Raw genomic sequence first — 21,274 nt, forward strand, 5'->3', positions numbered from 1 at the left:
CAATGTGTCGGAGGAAACACCTTACACCTGGCGACAGCGTTAGCGGGCATTGCTCCCGGCCCGCCACAGGAGTCGCTAGTTCGTGATGGGACTAGGACATCCCTGCCGGCCAAACCCTTCCCTACCCTGAACGATGCTGGGCCAATTGTGCGCCACCCCATGGGTCTCCCGGTTGCGGCCGGCTGCGAGAGAGCCTGGACTCGAACCCAGAATCTCTAGTGGCACAGCTAGCACTGCGATGCAGTGCCTTGGACCACTACGCCACTCGGGAGGCCTATCAGCTTTAATTTGAGGGTATTTTCATCCGTATTAGGTGAACCGTTTATCAACTTCGCTCAGATATTCATAGAATACTGTTACCACAAATACAAGGTAGCTATGATAAGGTAGCTATGATGAGGTAGCTATGATGAGGTAGCTATGATGAGGTAGCTATGGTAAGGTAGCTATGGTTAGGTAGCTATGATGAGGTAGCTATGATAAGGTAGCTATGACAATGTAGCTATGATAAGGTAGCTATGACAATGTAGCTATGATAAGGTAGCTATGATATATATCAAATGTTCAGAGGAAGGGGACTCGGGGTTACTTTGAAGGACAATAACAAAAGGACTGAGAAAATGTGTCAAGATAAAGCACTGAATTAAGATACAAAAGATGTTTGTCAATGTGCTATATGAGTAAATGTTAATCTCCAAAATATTAGTCACACAGTTCTTCTGCCAATGTCTATCTGTACTATTATTAATTTCCTGTATGTCTGACAGACTCAACATCTGACAGAGAAGTTATAACTTAATCCACAAGTTCATTCCCCAATTAACTGAGTCCATCTCCTCCACTATTCACAGTAATTAGCCCCTGTCTGTCTGTCTGTCTGTCTGTCTGTCTGTCTGTCTGTCTGTCTGTCTGTCTGTCTGTCTGTCTGTCTGTCTGTCTGTCTGTCTGTCTGTCTGTCTGTCTGTCTGTCTGTCTGTCTGTCTGTCTTTCTTGAGATATCCCTGACAACAACCAGACAGTGCTGATTAGTTTCAGATACTGAGGCATACCGCATTACAGCGTTACATGGCATTGCAGGCCAGTTTATAGGTACAAACCTCTCTGCAGTCCGACACTCGCCACAATCTGTGAAAGGAACAGGATCTGTAGCAGTGGAATGTGCTTGATGAGCTTCATTCTGATTCAGTTCTGTTTCGTCTGGACCGGATCAAGTATTTACAGTCCCATGTGTGGTTTAGAAGAAGTCCTAATGTGCTTGTCTGTTGTTCAGGCTGTAGTTTCTCCTGAGAAGAAGTGTGTCTGTTGTTCAGGTCGTAGTATCCCCTGACTGTCTGGTATTATCAGGCTTAGTCTCTGTCCCTGCCATGCTAGCTGACAGCGCTGCGCGGCATTAGTTAGATGGGTCTGGTCTGTCGTTCAGTCCTAATGTGTCTGTCTGCTAGCTGACTGCGCTGTGTGCGTTAGATAGGTCTGGTCTGTTGTTCAGTGTCTGTCTGCTAGCTGACTGCGCTGCGTGAGTTAGATAGGTCTGGTCTGTTGTTCAGTGTCTGTCTGCTAGCTGACTGTGCTGCGTGAGTTAGATAGGTCTGGTCTGTTGTTCAGTGTCTGTCTGCTAGCTGACTGCGCTGCGTGAGTTAGATAGGTCTGGTCTGTTGTTCAGTGTCTGTCTGCTAGCTGACTACGCTGCGTAAGTTAGATAGGTCTGGTCTGTTGTTCAGTGTCTGTCTGCTAGCTGACTGCGCTGCGTGAGTTAGATAGGTCTGGTCTGTTGTTCAGTGTCTGCCTGCTAGCTGACAGCGCTACGCTGCATTCGTTAGATGGTTCTGTTATTTACCCTGTGAGGAGATGGACAGCAGCAGCTGCTGGGTATTACACTCCTACTCTGTAGTCTCAAATGGCACCCTATTCCCAATATGGTCAGAATAAGTGGACTTTGAAGGGAATAGGGTGCCATTTCAGACACAAACATAGTTAGGATTAAGACATGAAGATCACTTTATTGGTCAGTTACACACAAGGTCCACCCGAAATGTGGCTTCTGCTTTTAACCAACCCATCTGAAAAACACACACAGAGGTTTGGGAGAGGTGCTAGGCGCCTGGAGAGCTGTTGTTGTGGGGGTTAAGTGCCTTGCTCAAGGGTACAACGGCAGGCAATGGCATCTAGGATTTGTGATGTAGTCAGCTACTGTGGAACATCACTGGAAAGAGAGTCACACATTGGTATATCACTGCTGTTTAACCACCCATTGGTATATCACTGCTGTTTAACCACCCATTGGTAAATCACTGCTGTTTAACCACCCATTGGTATATCACTGCTGTATAACCACCCATTGGTATATCACTGCTGTATAACCACCCATTGGTATATCACTGCTGTTTAACCACCCATTGGTATATCACTGCTGTTTAACCACCCATTGGTATATCACTGCTGTATAACAACCCATTGGTATATCACTGCTGTAAAACCACCCGTTGGTATATCACGGCAGTCTAACCACCCATTGGTATGTCACTGCTGTTTAACCACCCATTGGTATATCACTGCTGTAAAACCACCCATTGGTATATCACTGCTGTAAAACCACCCATTGGTATATCACGGCAGTCTAACCACCCAATGGTATATCACGGCAGTCTAACCACCCATTGGTATATCACTGCTGTATAACCTCCCATTGGTATATCACTGCAGTATAACCACCCATCATTGGTATATCACTGCTGTATAACAACCCATTGGTATATCACTGCTGTAAAACCACCCATTGGTATATCACGGCAGTCTAACCACCCATTGGTACATCACTGCTGTATAACCACCCATTGGTATATCACTGCTGTTTAACCACCCATTGGTATATCACGGCAGTCTTACCACCCATTGGTATATCACTGCTGTTTAACCACCCATTGGTATATCACTGCTGTTTAACCACCCATTGGTATATCACGGCAGTCTAACCACCCATTGGTATATCACTGCTGTTTAACCACCCATTGGTATATCACTGCTGTAAAACCACCCATTGGTATATCACTGCTGTTTAACCACCCATTGGTATATCACTGCTGTAAAACCACCCATTGGTATATCACTGCTGTTTAACCACCCATTGGTATATCACTGCTGTACAACCACCCATTGGTATATCACTGCTGTTTAACCACCCATTGGTATATCACTGCTATTTAACCACCCATTGGTATATCACTGCTGTTTAGCCACCCATTGGTATATCACTGCTGTTTAACCACCCATTGGTATATCACTGCTGTTTAACCACCCATTGGTATATCACTGCTGTTTAACAACCCATTGGTATATCACGGCAGTCTAACCACCCATTGGTATATCACTGCTGTTTAACCACCCATTGGTATATCACTGCTGTATAACCACCCATTGGTATATCACTGCTGTATAACAACCCATTGGTATATCACTGCTGTTTAACCACCCATTGGTATATCACGGCAGTCTAACCACCCATTGGTATATCACTGCTGTATAACCACCCATTGGTATACCACTGCTAATTAACCACCCATTGGTATATCACTGCAGTCTAACCACCCATTGGTATATCACTGCTGTATAACCACCCATTGGTATACCACTGCTAATTAACCACCAATTGGTATATCACTGCTGTATAACCACCCATTGGTATATCACATAAACAAGAAGAAAAAAAAGAAATACAAAAGTTAAGACTGTAGATTCTCTCACTGGCTTCTTCAGTCTTCAAGCCACATGTGTCACCAGTCACTGATGACATGGGGATTGGGTGTGCCTTTTGCGCCACCAAGGAGTTGGTTTCTCGGGGTGGGAATCGGCTAGTGTACTCCAAACCCAGGTGCAAATGCACTAGAATGGGTCTGAATACTCACGTCTTCTGTGCAGTGATGCTGAATAACCACCCATTGGTATATCACTGCTGTATAACCACCCATTGGTATATCACTGCTGTATAACCACCCGTTGGTATATCACTGCAGTGCAGTTAGAGGGCTGGCCCATTGTCTCAACCTCCAGTATTTATGCTGCAGTAGTTTATGTGTCGGGGGGCTAGGGTCAGTTTGTTATATCTGGAGTACTTCTCCTGTCCTATTCGGTGTCCTGTGTGAATATAAGTGTGCTCTCTCTAATTCTCTCTTTCTTTCTCTCTCTCGGAGGACCTGAGCCCTAGGACCATGCCTCAGGACTACCTGACATGATGACTCCTTGCTGTCCCCAGTCCACCTGGCCGTGCTGCTGCTCCAGTTTCAACTGTTCTGCCTTATTATTATTGGACCATGCTGGTCATTTATGAACATTTGAACATCTTGGCCATATTCTGTTATAATCTCCACCCAGCACAGCCAGAAGAGGACTGGCCACCCCACATAGTATGGTTCCTCTCTAGGTTTCTTCCTAGGTTTTGGCCTTTCTAGGGAGTTTTTCCTAGCCACCGTGCTTCTACACCTGCATTGCTTGCTGTTTGGGGTTTTAGGCTGGTTTTCTGTACAGCACTTTGAGATATCAGCTGATGTACGAAGGGCTATATAAATACATTTGATTGGATTTGATTTGGTCTACGTAGGTGGTCTATGTAGGGTGGTCTATGTAGTTGGTCTATGTAGGTGGTCTATGTAGGGTGGTCTATGTAGGGTGGTCTATGTAGTTGGTCTATGTAGGGTGGTCTATGTAGGGTGGTCTATGTAGGGTGGTCTATGTAGTTGGTCTATGTAGGGTGGTCTATGTAGGGTGGTCTATGTAGGGTGGTCTATGTAGGGTGGTCTATGTAGTTGGTCTATGTAGGGTGGTCTATGTAGGGTGGTCTATGTAGTTGGTCTATGTAGGTGGTCTATGTAGGGTGGTCTATGTAGTTGGTCTATGTAGTGTTGTTTTTAAAGAGATTCTCCAGTACTTTTGATGGTCTATGTAGTGTTGTTTTTAAAGAGATTATCCAGTACTTTTGATGGTCTATGTAGTGTTGTTTTTAAAGAGATTCTCCGGTACTTTTGGTGGTCTATGTAGTGTTGTTTTTAAAGAGATTCTCCAGTACTTTTGATGGTCTATGTAGTGTTGTTTTTAAAGAGATTCTCCGGTACTTTTATATACTTTTTATCCAGTAGTTTTGAAAGTAGCGCTCACGAGCCAAAAGGGGTCCCTGAAAATTGCATACTATGTCACTGCGCTCGCTGTGTGTGCACATCTGTCACTCAAATGGCGAGGGGTTGAAGCTCATTGGTTGGAACTCAAACTGCTAGAGGGCTGGCTCACGTGGAAGGAAATGGCACAGCTTCCAGAAAAACAGGTGCTTTCAAACTAGGGATTTTAGGGCTAATTGTGGTAAAACATAAATTATTGTCATAGATTCTGCATGTTTGAACTACACATTGACACATACAGCCCAAAGTGGGAGGTTTAAGCAATACTGAGCAGTCACCTGAGCATGACATTCAAGTACAGACCCCAAATAAAAACAAGCAAGCACACAAGCCCACACAAGCACACACACACACACACACACACACACACACACACACACACACACACACACACACACACACACACACACAGTCGACACACACACAGACACACACACACACACACAGTCACACACACACACACACACACACACACACACACACACACACACACACACACACACACACACACACACACACACACACAGTCACACACACACAGACACACACACACACACACAGTCACACACACACAGACACACACACACACAAATAATGTGACTGAGGCACACACCTGTCCAGCCTTTGTGTGTCTGTCCACCTGTTGCCTTCTGGCACGGCTCTGATTTATTTTAAGCTGGGAGGAAATTACATTTCAGAAAGATTCTCATCCACACAGCCCAGCACTATACGCCCTGCTACAGCCCAGCACTATACGCCCTGCTACAGCCCAGCACTATACGCCCTGCTACTGCCCAGCCCTGATACAGCCCAGCACTATACGCCCTGCTACAGCCCAGCACTATACGCCCTGCTACAGCCCAGCACTATACGCCCTGCTACAGCCCAGCACTATACGCCCTGCTACAGCCCAGCAATATACACCCTGCTACAGCCCAGCCCTGCTGCAGCCCAGCACTATATGCCCTGCTACACCCCAGCACTATACACCCTGATAGAGCCCAGCAATATACACCCTGCTACAGCCCAGCCCTGATACAGCCCAGCACTATACGCCCTGCTACAGCCCAGCACTATACACCCTGATACAGCCCAGCACTATACGCCCTGCTACAGCCCAGCTCTGCTACAGCCCAGCCCTGCTACAGCCCAGCACTATACGCCCTGCTACAGCCCAGCACTATACGCCCTGCTACAGCCCAGCACTATACGCCCTGCTACAGCCCAGCACTATACACCCTGCTACAGCCCAGCACTATACGCCCTGCTACAGCCCAGCAATATACACCCTGCTACAGCCCAGCCCTGCTATAGCCCAGCACTATACGCCCTGCTGCAGCCCAGCAATATACACCCTGCTACATCCCAGCAATATACACCCTGCTACAGCCCAGCCCTGCTACAGCCCAGCACTATACGCCCTGCTACAGCCCAGCAATATACACCCTGCTACAGCCCAGCCCTGCTACAGCCCAGCACTATACGCCCTGCGACAGCCCAGCAAAATACACCCTGCTACAGCCCAGCACTATACGCCCTGCTACAGCCCAGCACTATACGCCCTGATACAGCCCAGCATTATTCGCCCTGCTACAGCCCAGCACTGATACGGCCCAGCACTATACGCCCTGCTACAGCCCAGCTCTGCTACAGCCCAGCCCTGCTACAGCCCAGCACTATACGCCCTGCTACAGCCCAGCACTATACGCCCTGCTACAGCCCAGCACTATACGCCCTGCTACAGCCCAGCAATATACACCCTGCTACAGCCCAGCCCTGCTACAGCCCAGCACTATACGCCCTGCTACAGCCCAGCAATATACACCCTGCTACATTCCAGCAATATACACCCTGCTACAGCCCAGCACTATACGCCCTGCGACAGCCCAGCAAAATACACCCTGCTACAGCCCAGCACTATACGCCCTGCTACAGCCCAGCAATATACACCCTGCTACAGCCCAGCACTGTACGCCCTGCTACGGCCCAGCACTATACGCCCTGCTACAGCCCAGCTCTGCTACAGCCCATCCCTGCTAAGCCCAGTACTATACGCCCTGCTACAGCCCAGCAATATACACCCTGCTACAGCCCAGCACTATACGCCCTGCTAAAGCCCAGCACTATACAACCTGCTACAGCCCAGCCCTGATACAGCCCAGCACTATACGCCCTGCTACAGACCAGCAAAATACACCCTGCTACAGCCCAGCACTATACGCCCTGCTACAGCCCAGCACTATACGCCCTGCTACAGCCCAGCACTATACGACCTGATACAGCCCAGCACTATACGCCCTGCTACAGCCCAGCACTATACGCCCTGCTACAGCCCAGCTCTGCTACAGCCCAGCACTATACGCCCTGCTACAGCCCAGCTCTACTACAGCCCAGCACTATACGCCCTGCTACAGCCCAGCACTATACGCCCTGCTACAGCCCAGCACTATACGCCCTGCTACAGCCCAGCAATATACACCCTGCTACAGCCCAGCACTATACGCCCTGCTACAGCCCAGCACTATACACCCTGCTACAGCCCAGCACTATACGCCCTGCTACATCCCAGCACTATACGCCCTGATACAGCCCAGCACTATACGCCCTGCTACAGCCCAGCACTATACGCCCTGCTACAGCCCAGCCCTGATACAGCCCAGCACTATACGCCCTGCTACAGCCCAGCACTATACGCCCTGCTATAGCCCAGCACTATACGCCCTGCTACAGCCCAGCACTATACGCCCTGCTACAGCCCAGCAATATACACCCTGCTACAGCCCAGGCCTGCTACAGCCCAGCACTATACGCCCTGCTACACCCCAGCACTATACGCCCTGCTACAGCCCAGCAATATACACCGTGCTACAGCCCAGCCCTGATACAGCCCAGCACTAAACGCCCTGCTACAGCCCAGCAATATACACCCTGATACAGCCCAGCACTATACGCCCTGCTACAGCCCAGCTCTGATACAGCCCAGCCCTGCTACAGCCCAGCACTATACGCCCTGCTACAGCCCAGCACTATACGCCCTGCTACAGCCCAGCAATATACACCCTGCTACAGCCCAGCACTATACGCCCTGCCACAGCCCAGCAATATACACCCTGCTACAGCCCAGCCCTGCTACAGCCCAGCACTATACGCCCTGCTACAGCCCAGCAATATACAACCTGCTACATCCCAGCAATATACACCCTGCTACAGCCCAGCCCTGCTACAGCCCAGCACTATACGCCCTGCTACAGCCCAGCAATATACACCCTGCTACAGCCCAGCCCTGATACAGCCCAGCACTATACGCCCTGCTACAGCCCAGCACTATACGCCCTGCTACAGCCCAGCAATAAAAACCCTGCTACAGCCCAGGCCTGCTACAGCCCAGCACTATACGCCCTGCTACACCCCAGCAATATACGCCCTGCTACAGCCCAGCAATATACACCCTGCTACAGCCCAGCCCTGATACAGCCCAGCACTATACGCCCTGCTACAGCCCAGCTCTGCTACAGCCCAGCCCTGCTACAGCCCAGCACTATACGCCCTGCTACAGCCCAGCACTATACGCCCTGCTACAGCCCAGCAATATACACCCTGCTACAGCCCAGCACTATACGCCCTGCTACAGACCAGCAATATACACCCTGCTACAGCCCAGCCCTGCTACAGCCCAGCACTATACGCCCTGCTACAGCCCAGCAATATACACCCTGCTACATCCCAGCAATATACACCCTGCTACAGCCCAGCCTTGCTACAGCCCAGCACTATACGCCCTGCTACAGCCCAGCAATATACACCCTGCTACAGCCCAGCCCTGCTACAGCCCAGCACTATACGCCCTGCGACAGCCCAGCAAAATACACCCTGCTACAGCCCAGCACTATACGCCCTGCTACAGCCCAGCACTATACGCCCTGATACAGCCCAGCATTATTCGCCCTGCTACAGCCCAGCCCTGATACAGCCCAGCACTATACGCCCTGCTACAGCCCAGCACTATACGCCCTGCTACAGCCCAGCAATATACACCCTGCTACAGCCCAGCACTATACGCCCTGCTACAGCCCAGCACTATACGCCCTGCTACAGCCCAGCTCTGCTAAAGCCCATCCCTGCTACAGCCCAGTACTATACGCCCTGCTTACAGCCCAGCAATATACACCCTGCTACAGCCCAGCACTATACGCCCTGCTAAAGCCCAGCACTATACGCCCTGCTACAGCCCAGCACTATACGCCCTGATACAGCCCAGCACTAAACGCCCTGCTACAGCCCAGCACTATACGCCCTGCTACAGCCCAGCTCTGCTACAGCCCAGCACTATACGCCCTGCTACAGCCCAGCTCTGCTACAGCCCAGCACTATACGCCCTGCTACAGCCCAGCAATATACACCCTGCTACAGCCCAGCACTATACGCCCTGCTACAGCCCAGCACTATACACCCTGCTACAGCCCAGCACTATACGCCCTGCTACATCCCAGCACTATACGCCCTGATACAGCCCAGCACTATACGCCCTGCTACAGCCCAGCACTATACGCCCTGCTACAGCCCAGCCCTGATACAGCCCAGCACTATACGCCCTGCTACAGCCCAGCACTATACGCCCTGCTACAGCCCAGCACTATACGCCCTGCTACAGCCCAGCACTATACGCCCTGCAACAGCCCAGCAATATACACCCTGCTACAGCCCAGCCCTGCTACAGCCCAGCACTATACGCCCTGCTACACCCCAGCACTATACGCCCTGCTACAGCCCAGCAATATACACCCTGCTACAGCCCAGCACTATACACCCTGATACAGCCCAACACTATACACCCTGCTACATCCCAGCAATATACACCCTGCTACAGCCCAGGATTGCTACAGCCCAGCACTATACGCCCTGCTACAGCCCAGCAATATACACCCTGCTACAGCCTAGCCCTGCTAAAGCCCAGCACTATACACCCTGTTACAGCCCAACCCTGATACAGCCCAGCACTATACACCCTGCTACACCCCAGCACTATACGCCCTGCTAGAGCCCAGCAATATACACCCTGCTACAGCCCAGCACTATACGCCCTGATACAGCCCAGCACTATACGCCCTGATACAGCCCAGCAATATACACCCTGCTACAGCCCAGCCCTGCTACAGCCCAGCACTATACGCCCTGATACAGCCCAGCAATATACACCCTGCTACATCCCAGCAATATACACCCTGCTACAGCCCAGGATTGCTACAGCCCAGCACTATACGCCCTGCTACAGCCCAGCAATATACACCCTGCTACAGCCTAGCCCTGCTAAAGCCCAGCACTATACACCCTGTTACAGCCCAACCCTGATACAGCCCAGCACTATACGCCCTGCTACACCCCAGCACTATACGCCCTTCTAGAGCCCAGCAATATACACCCTGCTACAGCCCAGCACTAAACGCCCTGCTACAGCCCAGCACTATACGCCCTGCTACAGCCCAGCACTATACGCCCTGATACAGCCCAGCACTATACGCCCTGCTATAGCCCAGCACTATACGCCCTGATACAGCCCAGCACTATACGCCCTGCTACAGCCCAGCACTATACGCCCTGCTACATCCCAGCTCTGATACAGCCCAGCACTATACGCTCTGCTACAGCCCAGCAATATACACCCTGCTACAGCCCAGCAATATTCACCCTTCTACAGCCCAGCACTATACGCCCTGCTACAGCCCAGCACTATACGCTCTGCTACAGCCCAGCACTATACGCCCTGATACAGCACAGCACTATACGCCCTGCTATAGCACAGCACTCTACGCCCTGATACAGCCCAGCACTATACGCCCTGCTACAGCCCAGCACTATACGCCCTGCTACAGCCCAGCACTATAAGCCCTGATACAGCCCAGCACTATACGCCCTGCTACAGCCCAGCATTATACGCCCTGATACAGCCCAGCACTATACGCCCTGCTACAGCCCAGCACGATACGCCCTGCTACAGCCCAGCTCTGCTACAGCCCAGCACTATACGCCCTGCTACAGCCCAGCACTATACGCCCTGCTACAGCCCAGCACTATACGCCCTGCTACAGCCCAGCAATATACACCCTGCTACAGCCCAGCACTATACGCCATGCTACAGCCCAGCACTATACGCCCTGCTACAGCCCAGCACTATACGCCCTGCTACAGCCCAGATCTGCTACAGCCCAGCACTATACGCCCTGCTACAGCCCAGGACTATACGCCCTGCTACAGCCCAGCACTATACGCCCTGCTACAGCCCAGCACTATACGCCCTGCTACAGCCCAGCACTATACGCCCTGCTACAGCCCAGATCTGCTACAGCCCAGCACTATATGCCCTGCTACAGCCCAGCACTATACGCCCTGCTACAGCCCAGCACTATACGCCCTGCTACAGCCCAGCAATATACACCCTGCTACAGCCCAGCACTATACGCCCTGCTACAGCCTAGCAATATACACCCTGCTACAGCCCAGCCCTGCTACAGCCCAGCACTATACGCCCTGCTACAGCCCAGCAATATACACCCTGCTACATCCCAGCAATATACACCCTGCTACAGCTCAGCCTTGCTACAGCCCAGCACTATACGCCCTGCTACAGCCCAGCAATATACACCCTGCTACAGCCTAGCCCTGCTACAGCCCAGCACTATACGCCCTGCGACAGCCCAGCAAAATACACCCTGCTACAGCCCAGCACTATACGCCCTGCTACAGCCCAGCACTATACGCCCTGATACAGCCCAGCACTATTCGCCCTGCTACAGCCCAGCCCTGATACAGCCCAGCACTATACGCCCTGCTACAGCCCAGCACTATACGCCCTGCTACAGCCCAGCAATATACACCCTGCTACAGCCCAGCACTATACGCCCTGCTACGGCCCAGCACTATACGCCCTGCTACAGCCCAGCTCTGCTACAGCCCATACCTTCTACAGTCCAGCACTATACGCCCTGCTACAGCCCAGCAATATACACCCTGCTACAGCCCAGCACTATACGCCCTGCTAAAGCCCAGCACTATACACCCTGCTACAGCCCAGCCCTGATACAGCCCAGCACTATACGCCCTGCTACAGCCCAGCAATATACACCCTGCTACAGCACAGCACTATACGCCCTGCTACAGCCCAGCACTATACGCTCTGCTACAGCCCAGCACTATACGCCCTGATACAGCACAGCACTATACGCCCTGCTATAGCACAGCACTATATGCCCTGATACAGCCCAGCACTATACGCCCTTCTATAGCCCAGCACTATACGCCCTGCTACAGCCCAGCACTATAAGCCCTGATACAGCCCAGCACTATACGCCCTGCTACAGCCCAGCATTATACGCCCTGATACAGCCCAGCACTATACGCCCTGCTACAGCCCAGCACGATACGCCCTGCTACATCCCAGATCTGCTACAGCCCTGCACTATACGCCCTGCTACAGCCCAGCTCTGCTACAGCCCAGCACTATACGCCCTGCTACAGCCCAGCACTATACGCCCTGCTACAGCCCAGCACTATACGCCCTGCTACAGCCCAGCAATATACACCCTGCTACAGCCCAGCACTATACGCCCTGCTACAGCCCAGCACTATTCACCCTGCTACAGCCCAGCACTATACGCCCTGCTAAAGCCCAGCACTATACACCCTGATCTCTCTTTCTCTCTTTCTTTCTCTCTCTCAGAGGACCTGAGTCCTAGGACCATGCCTCAGGACTACCTGACATGATGACTACTTGCTGTCCCCAGTCCACCTGGCCGTGCTGCTGCTCCAGGTTCAACTGTTCTGCCTTATTATTATTGGACCATGCTGGTCATTTATGAACATTTGAACATCTTGGCCATATTCTGTTATAATAAACAGCCCAGCACTATACGCCCTGCTACAGCCCAGCACTATACGCCCTGCTACAGCCCAGCAATATACACCCTGCTACATCCCAGCAATATACACCCTGCTACAGCCCAGCCCTGCTACAGCCCAGCACTATACGCCCTGCTACAGCCCAGCAATATACACCCTGCTACAGCCCAGCAAAATACACTCTGCTACAGCCCAGCACTATACGCCCTGCTACAGCCCAGCACTATACGCCCTGCTACAGCCCAGCAATATACGCCCTGCTACAGCCCAGCACTATACGCCCTGCTACAGCCCAGCACTATACGCCCTGATACAGCCCAGCACTATACGCCCTGCTACAGCCCAGCATTATACGCCCTGCTACAGCCCAGCTCTGCTACAGCCCAGCACTATACGCCCTGCTACAGCCCAGCTCTGCTACAGCCCAGCACTATACGCCCTGCTACAGCCCAGCACTATACGCCCTGCTACAGCCCAGCACTATACGCCCTGCTACAGCCCAGCACTATACGCCCTGCTAAAGCCCAGCACTATACGCCCTGCTACAGCCCAGCCCTGATACAGCCCAGCCCTGCTACAGACCAGCACTATACGCCCTGCGACAGCCCAGGAAAATACACCCTGCTACATCCCAGCACCATACGCCCTGCTACAGCCCAGCACTATACCCCCTGATACAGCCCAGCACTATTCGCCCTGCTACAGCCCAGCACTATACGCCCTGCTACAGCCCAGCACTATACGCCCTGCTACAGCCCAGCTCTGCTACAGCCCAGCCCTGCTACAGCCCAGCACTATATGCCCTGCTACAGCCCAGCAATATACACCCTGCTACAGCCCAGCACTATACGCCCTGCTAAAGCCCAGCACTATACACCCTGCTACAGCCCAGCCCTGCTACAGCCCAGCACTATACGCCCTGCTACAGCCCAGCAATATACACCCTGCTACAGCCCAACCCTGCTACAGCCCAGCACTATACGCCCTGCTACAGCCCAGCAATATACACCCTGCTACATCCCAGCAATATACACCCTGCTACAGCCCAGCCTTGCTACAGCCCAGCACTATACGCCCTGCTACAGCCCAGCAATATACACCCTGCTACAGCCTAGCCCTGCTACAGCCCAGCCCTATAAGCCCTGATACAGCCCAGCACTATACGCCCTGCTACAGCCCAGCATTATACGCCCTGATACAGCCCAGCACTATACGCCCTGCTACAGCCCAGCACTATACGCCCTGCTACAGCCCAGATCTGCTACAGCCCAGCACTATACGCCCTGCTACAGCCCAGCTCTGCTACAGCCCAGCTCTGCTACAGCCCAGCACTATACGCCCTGCTACAGCCCAGCACTATATGCCCTGCTACAGCCCAGCTCTGCTACAGCCCAGCACTATATGCCCTGCTACAGCCCAGCACTATACGCCCTGCTACAGCCCAGCACTATACGCCCTGCTACAGCCCAGCACTTTACGCCCTGCTACAGCCCAGCCCTGCTACAGCCAGCACTATACGCCCTGCTACGGCCCAGCACTATACGCCCTGATACAGCCCAGCACTATACGCCCTGCTACAGCCCAGCAATATACACCCTGCTACAGCCCAGCACTATACGCCCTGCTACAGCCCAGCACTATACGCCCTGCTACAGCCCAGCCCTGATACAGCCCAGCACTATACGCCCTGCTACAGCCGAGCAATATACACCCTGCTACAGCCCAGCACTATACACCCTGCTACATCCCAGCACTATACGCCTTGCTACATCCCAGCACTATACGCCCTGCTACAGCCCAGGAAAATACACCCTGCTACAGCCCAGCAATATACGCCCTGCTACAGCCCAGCTCTGCTACATCCCAGCCCTGCTAAAGCCCAGCCCTGCTACATCCCACCAATATACACCCTGCTACAGCCCAGCATTATACACCCTGCTACAGCCCAGCAGTATACACCCTGCTACAGCTCATCAGTATACAGCCTGCTACAGACACACATCCCAGCAATATACATCCTGCTACAGCCCAGCAATATACATCCTGCTACAGCCACGCATCCCAGCAGTATACACCCTGCTACAGCCCAGCAATATACATCCTGCTACATCCCAGCAATATACACCCTGCTACAGCCCAGCAATATACATCCTGCTACAGCCACGCATCCCAGCAGTATACACCCTGCTACAGCCCAGCAATATACGCCCTGCTACAGCCCAGCTCTGCTACAGCCCAGCCCGGCTACAGCCCAGCCCTGCTACATCCCAGCAATATACACCCTGCTACAGCCCAGCATTATACACCCTGCTACAGCCCAGCAGTATACACCCTGCTAAAGCTCATCAGTATACAGCCTGCTACAGCCACGCATCCCAGCAATATACATCCTGCTACAGCCCAGCAATATACACCCTGCTACAGCCCAGCACTATACGCCCTGCTACAGCCCAGCACTATACACCCTGATACAGCCCAGCCCTGATACAGCCCAGCACTATACGCCCTGCTACAGCCCAGCAATATACACCCTGCTACAGCCCAGCACTATACACCCTGCTACATCCCAGCACTATACGCCCTGCTACATCCCAGCACTATACGCCCTGCTACAGCCCAGCAAAATACACCCTGCTACAGCCCAGCAATGTACGCCCTGCTACAGCCCAGCTCTGCTACAGCCCAGCCCTGCTACAGCCCAGCACTATATGCCCTGCTACAGCCCAGCAATATACACCCTGCTACAGCCCAGCACTATACGCCCTGCTAAAGCCCAGCACTATACACCCTGCTACAGCCCAGCCCTGCTACAGCCCAGCACTATACGCCCTGCTACAGCCCAGCAATATACACCCTGCTACAGCCCAACCCTGCTACAGCCCAGCACTATACGCCCTGCTACAGCCCAGCAATATACACCCTGCTACATCCCAGCAATATACACCCTGCTACAGCCCAGCCTTGCTACAGCCCAGCACTATACGCCCTGCTACAGCCCAGCAATATACACCCTGCTACAGCCTAGCCCTGCTACAGCCCAGCCCTATAAGCCCTGATACAGCCCAGCACTATACGCCCTGCTACAGCCCAGCATTATACGCCCTGATACAGCCCAGCACTATACGCCCTGCTACAGCCCAGCACTATACGCCCTGCTACAGCCCAGATCTGCTACAGCCCAGCACTATACGCCCTGCTACAGCCCAGCTCTGCTACAGCCCAGCTCTGCTAGAGCCCAGCACTATACGCCCTGCTACAGCCCAGCACTATATGCCCTGCTACAGCCCAGCTCTGCTACAGCCCAGCACTATATGCCCTGCTACAGCCCAGCACTATACGCCCTGCTACAGCCCAGCACTATACGCCCTGCTACAGCCCAGCACTTTACGCCCTGCTACAGCCCAGCCCTGCTACAGCCAGCACTATACGCCCTGCTACAGCCCAGCACTATACGCCCTGATACAGCCCAGCACTATACGCCCTGCTACAGCCCAGCAATATACACCCTGCTACAGCCCAGCACTATACGCCCTGCTACAGCCCAGCACTATACGCCCTGCTACAGCCCAGCCCTGATACAGCCCAGCACTATACGCCCTGCTACAGCCCAGCAATATACACCCTGCTACAGCCCAGCACTATACACCCTGCTACATCCCAGCACTATACGCCTTGCTACATCCCAGCACTATACGCCCTGCTACAGCCCAGGAAAATACACCCTGCTACAGCCCAGCAATATACGCCCTGCTACAGCCCAGCTCTGCTACATCCCAGCCCTGCTAAAGCCCAGCCCTGCTACATCCCACCAATATACAACCTGCTACAGCCCAGCATTATACACCCTGCTACAGCCCAGCAGTATACACCCTGCTACAGCTCATCAGTATACAGCCTGCTACAGACACACATCCCAGCAATATACATCCTGCTACAGCCCAGCAATATACATCCTGCTACAGCCACGCATCCCAGCAGTATACACCCTGCTACAGCCCAGCAATATACATCCTGCTACATCCCAGCAATATACACCCTGCTACAGCCCAGCAATATACATCCTGCTACAGCCACGCATCCCAGCAGTATACACCCTGCTACAGCCCAGCAATATACGCCCTGCTACAGCCCAGCTCTGCTACAGCCCAGCCCGGCTACAGCCCAGCCCTGCTACATCCCAGCAATATACACCCTGCTACAGCCCAGCATTATACACCCTGCTACAGCCCAGCAGTATACACCCTGCTAAAGCTCATCAGTATACAGCCTGCTACAGCCACGCATCCCAGCAATATACATCCTGCTACAGCCCAGCAATATACACCCTGCTACAGCCCAGCACTATACGCCCTGCTACAGCCCAGCACTATACGCCCTGATACAGCCCAGCCCTGATACAGCCCAGCACTATACGCCCTGCTACAGCCCAGCAATATACACCCTGCTACAGCCCAGCACTATACACCCTGCTACATCCCAGCACTATACGCCCTGCTACAGCCCAGCAAAATACACCCTGCTACAGCCCAGCAATGTACGCCCTGCTACAGCCCAGCTCTGCTACATCCCAGCCCTGCTACAGCCCAGCCCTGCTACATCCCACCAATATACACCCTGCTACAGCCCAGCATTATACACCCTGCTACAGCTCATCAGTATACAGCCTGCTACAGCCACACATCCCAGCAATATACATCCTGCTACAGCCCAGCACTATACACCCTGCTACAGCCCAGCAATATACATCCTGCTACAGCCACGCATCCCAGCAGTATACACCCTGCTACAGCCCAGCATTATACACCCTGCTACAGCCCAGCAGTATACACCCTGCTACAGCTCATCAGTATACAGCCTGCTACAGACACACATCCCAGCAATATACATCCTGCTACAGCCCAGCAATATACATCCTGCTACAGCCACGCATCCCAGCAGTATACACCCTGCTACAACCCAGCAATATACGCCCTGCTACAGCCCAGCCCTGCTACAGCCCAGCCCTGCTACATCCCAGCATTATACACCCTGCTACAGCCCAGCATTATACACCCTGCTACAGCCCAGCAGTATACACCCTGCTACAGCTCATCAGTATACAGCCTGCTACAGCCATGCATCCCAGCAATATACATCCTGCTACAGCCCAGCACTATACACCCTGCTACAGCCCAGCAATATACATCCTGCTACAGCGACGCATCCCAGCAGTATACACCCTGCTACAGCGCAGCAATATACACCCTGCTACAGCCCAGCAATATACAGCATGCTGCAGCCACGCATCCCAGCAATATACACCCTGCTACAGCCACGCATCCCAGCAATATACACCCTGCTACAGCCACGCATCCCAGCAATATACACCCTGCTACAGCCATGCATCCCAGCAATATACACCCTGCTACAGCCACGCATCCCAGCAATATACACCCTGCTACAGCCACGCATCCCAGCAATATACACCCTACTACAGCCACGCATCCCAGCAATATACACTCTGCTACAGACACGCATCCCAGCAATATACACCCTGCTACAGCCACGCATCCCAGCAATATAAACCCTGCTACAGCCACGCATCCCAGCAATATACACCCTGCTACAGCCACGCATCCCAGCCGTAAACACCCTGCTACAGCTCATCAGTATACAGCCTGCTACAGCCACACATCCCAGCAATATACATCCTGCTACAGCCCAGCACTATACACCCTGCTACATCCCAGCAATATACATCCTGCTACAGCCACGCATCCCAGCAGTATACACCCTGCTACAACCCAGCAATATACGCCCTGCTACAGCCCAGCCCTGCTACAGCCCAGCCCTGCTACATCCCAGCAATATACACCGTGCTACAGCCCAGCATTATACACCCTGCTACAGCCCAGCAGTATACACCCTGCTACAGCTCATCAGTATACAGCCTGCTACAGCCATGCATCCCAGCAATATACATCCTGCTACAGCCCAGCACTATACACCCTGCTACAGCCCAGCAATATACATCCTGCTACAGCGACGCATCCCAGCAGTATACACCCTGCTACAGCGCAGCAATATACACCCTGCTACAGCCCAGCAATATACAGCATGCTGCAGCCACGCATCCCGGCAATATACACCCTGCTACAGCCACGCATCCCAGCAATATACACCCTGCTACAGCCACGCATCCCAGCAATATACACCCTGCTACAGCCAAGCATCCCAGCAATATACACTCTGCTACAGACACGCATCCCAGCAATATACACCCTGCTACAGCCACGCATCCCAGCAATATAAACCCTGCTACAGCCACGCATCCCAGCAATATACACCCTGCTACAGCCACGTATCCCAGCAATATACACCCTGCTACAGCCACGCATCCCAGCCGTATACACCCTGCTACAGCTCATCAGTATACAGCCTGCTACAGCCACACATCCCAGCAATATACATCCTGCTACAGCCCAGCACTATACACCCTGCTACAGCCCAGCAATATACATCCTGCTACAGCCACGCATCCCAGCAGTATACACCCTGCTACAACCCAGCAATATACGCCCTGCTACAGCCCAGCCCTGCTACAGCCCAGCCCTGCTACATCCCAGCAATATACACCCTGCTACAGCCCAGCATTATACACCCTGCTACAGCCCAGCAGTATACACCCTGCTACAGCTCATCAGTATACAGCCTGCTACAGCCATGCATCCCAGCAATATACATCATTTACTATATACCGTTATTGATGCAAGTACCGCTTCGCATTTTATGACGGTGTATGTAAACTTCCGACTTCAACTGTATATTTATTTTTTTATTTCACCTTTATTTAACCAGGTAGGCTAGTTGAGAACAAGTTCTCATTTGCAACTGCGACCTGGCCAAGATAAAGCATAGCAGTGTGAGCAGACAACAAAGAGTTACACATGGAGTAAACAATTAACAAGTCAATAACACAGTAGAAAACAAAGGGGGGGGTCTATATACAATGTGTGCAAAAGGCATGAGGAGGTAGGCAAATAATTACAATTTTGCAGATTAACACTGGAGTGATAAATGATCAGATGGTCATGTACAGGTAGAGATATTGGTGTGCAGAAGAGCAGAAAAGTAAATAAATAAAAACAGTATGGGGATGAGGTAGGTGAACCGGTACAGAGTCAATGTGTGGGGGCACCAGTTAGTCAAGGTAATTAAGGTAATATGTACATGTAGGTAGAGTTATTAAAGTGACTATGCATAGATAATAACAGAGAGTAGCAGCAGCGTAAAGGGAGGGCAATGCAAATAGTCTTGGTAGCCATTTGATTAGATGTTCAGGAGTCTCATGGCTTGGGGGTAGAAGCTGTTTATGAGCATCTTGGACCTAGACTTAGCACTCTGCTACCGCTTGCCATGCGGAAGCAGAGAGAACAGTCTATGACTAGGTTGGCTGTAGTCTTTGACACTTTTTAGGGCATTCCTCTGACACCACATAGTTTAGAGGTCCTGGATGGCAGGAAGCTTTTCCCCAGTGATGCACTGGGCTGTACCACCCTCTGTAGTGCCTTGCGGTCGGAGGGCGAGTAGTTGTCATACCAGGCGGTGATGCAACCCGTCAGGATGCTTTCAATGGTGCAGCTGTAAAACCTTTTGAGGATCTGATGACCCACAACAAATCTTTTCAGTCTCCTGAAGGGGAAAAGGCTTTCTTCGCCACTGTGTTAGTGTGTTTGTTGGTGATGTGGACACCAAGGAACTTGAAGTTCTCAATCTGTTCCACTGCAGCCCCGTCAATGAGAATAGGAGCGTGCTCGTTCCTCCTTTTCCTATAGTCCACAATCATCTTCTTTGTCTTGATCAGGTTGAGCTGGTTGTTGTCCTAGCACCACACAGCCAGATTTTGACCTCCTCCCTATAGGCTGTCCCACTGCTGTGTCATCGGCAAACTTGATGATGATGTTGGAGTCGTGTCATCGAATGATGACCTGTTTAAAGGTCTTACTCACATTGGCTATAGAAAGTGTGATCACACAGTTTTCCATAACAGCTGATGCTCTCATGCATGCTTCAGTGTTACTTACCTTGAGGTGAGCATAGAAGTAATTTAGCTTGTCTTGTAGGCTCTCTTGTAGCTTTCAGCTGTGCTTTCCTTTGTAGTCTGTAGTAGTTTGCAAGCCCTGCCACATCCGACGAACGACAGAGCCGATGTAGTATGATTCAATCTTATTCCTGTACTG

The 21,274-nt window shown here is 52.3% G+C and overlaps 1 protein-coding gene across 1 annotated transcript in view; it reads right to left on the reverse strand.

Annotated features, from left to right (window-relative positions):
- Positions 1–1,820, reverse strand: part of musk (muscle, skeletal, receptor tyrosine kinase) — a 74,075-nt gene extending 72,255 nt beyond the window's left edge. The window contains exon 1 of the mRNA XM_031803015.1: positions 1,098–1,820. Coding sequence (XP_031658875.1) covers positions 1,098–1,176 — 79 coding nt within the window. The 5' untranslated portion in view covers positions 1,177–1,820. The remainder of the gene's footprint in view (positions 1–1,097) is intronic.
- Between the last annotated feature and the right edge of the window lie 19,454 nt (positions 1,821–21,274).

This window comes from Oncorhynchus kisutch, linkage group LG23 (assembly GCF_002021735.2).
Source record: "Oncorhynchus kisutch isolate 150728-3 linkage group LG23, Okis_V2, whole genome shotgun sequence".
Lineage (NCBI taxonomy): Eukaryota > Metazoa > Chordata > Actinopteri > Salmoniformes > Salmonidae > Oncorhynchus > Oncorhynchus kisutch.